The 1,775-nt window shown below is 43.7% G+C and overlaps 1 protein-coding gene across 3 annotated transcripts in view; it reads right to left on the reverse strand.

Annotated features, from left to right (window-relative positions):
- Positions 1 to 800: 800 nt before the first annotated feature.
- SH3TC2 (SH3 domain and tetratricopeptide repeats 2) overlaps positions 801 to 1,775 on the reverse strand; it is a 79,913-nt gene continuing 78,938 nt past the window's right edge. For all 3 annotated transcript variants that reach the window (XM_088462124.1, XM_088462125.1, XM_088462123.1), the window contains exon 13: positions 801 to 985. In XM_088462124.1, coding sequence (XP_088318250.1) covers positions 801 to 985 — 185 coding nt within the window. The remainder of the gene's footprint in view (positions 986 to 1,775) is intronic.

The raw sequence follows: 1,775 nt of genomic DNA on the forward strand, positions 1-1,775 counted from the left end.
GATATCTCCTGTGCTAAGTGTGTTCATGAATACTAAAATAATGTTAATTAAGGAAAATGGCCTTAAAAACATTATTCTAGTGTTGATGAATAGGCCCCTCATTCTGCTAATTAGAGATGAGCAAACAACATTTTTTCACTGTTCAATAAAATTTGCTCCGTATTCTGAATTTGGCCACCACGCTTTCTAACACAGGCATGCACAGGTGCTAGGCAAGGGGTGTGCTCCATCTCCATGAGACAAACTATACTTTCTATGTTTCACTGAGGGAATTTGGCCTAGAGTCTATGCAGTCCTACTCCACCTCACCACACAGGTGCATAACGTAGCAGTCATCCCCTGGTTATATTCATATACACTGTAACTTAACATTTTGTGGAATTTAAACATGTACAGTATGACTCAGAATTAGGAGTAATAAAAAGGAGCAAAAATGGGGGTAATTTGCTCCTGGGACAAACCAATGGAAGGGGTCTGCTATTACAAATGCTGAACAACACGGAGATTTATAATTAAGCTAGGACATGCCCTACCCAACAATAAATTTCTCTCATCACATTTTAAACCTGTCCCTCCTGCAATACAACATGGTTTTACCAGGGTGCAGATAGCTCATTTTTTTGCTTGCTTCTTTGATTTCCCCAAACAGGGGAAACTGAACAATTATATTACTGCACCCTGCGAGTGGCCTGTTCCACAGCAAAATGTTAATTGCATGAAATTTTGCAACAATTTTCTTCATCTCATCAAGTAATCAATCAGCTGTACCTAGCACAATACGGATCATTAGCCTACGGTGCTTACTTGGCGGTGTTTAGAGTCTGATAGAGCTGACTCAGAGTACTCAGCACGTCCCCTTCCTTTGGCCTGTCCTTCAGCAGCTGCACCAGGTGAACCCAGTGCTCACAGTAGGTTATATGGACCCCAGTGGCGGGACACACTTCACTGTAGAAATGGGTCAGTTCTTCAATTATACTGAGTTGACCTGCACAATGAATGCATAGAATAATCATTGGTCTATTAACCTCCACTGACATCAGAGTGACAAGTAAAGAGTTAATATATAACACAACTAAGGGAAAATGTATTGTTAAAGTATATTTGGTCATTATATTACATCTGTTATCTTATTACAAAATATGATTATTTCCAACTATAAAAATGAATGCATTAAATCTAATGATTTGGATATACTGTAAGGCAGAGGTGATGTGATTATGGCAACAGTAGGCAAGAGGGATTGAAGGACAGTGCACATTTTTGGAAATGCAGACTTCAAAAATACAGATGAGCAATTCCGTTTTGACTCCGATCTTCCCGCCAAATAAGGATCTCAGAACGAGGCAAAACGTCATCTTTCACGGACAAAGGTGATGTTTTTTCCGTGAAAGATTTTGGCTCATTCTCAGATCCAAACTTGGGCCCTCGTTCAGAGGTGGTCGCAAGAAGCGATCGCTCTCTCTGAATGAGGACGGCCGCTTCTTTTTTTTAGTGTGGCCTCCTGGTCGCTAGCTAAGCTGTGGGTTACCACCCACAGCTTAGCGACCGACCAGGGTGATGGTCGCGATGGTCAAGACCATCGCAACCATCGGGGCTTGCGACGAGACCCTAAGGCTGGATCTCGGCAACCGCAAGCCCCAGGGAGCTTCCTGCTCTGATCGAGCAGGAAGCTCCCCACTGACATCACTGCTGATGTCAGTGCGGCCGCCCACAAAATGGCAGGCGTTCGCTTGGGAACGCCTCAGTTGGTGTAGCCACCCTCCCACCCCGCCTAC

This window comes from Taudactylus pleione, unplaced genomic scaffold (genome assembly GCF_031769625.1).
Source record: "Taudactylus pleione unplaced genomic scaffold, aTauple2 ptg001151l, whole genome shotgun sequence".
Taxonomy (NCBI): Eukaryota; Metazoa; Chordata; class Amphibia; order Anura; family Myobatrachidae; genus Taudactylus; species Taudactylus pleione.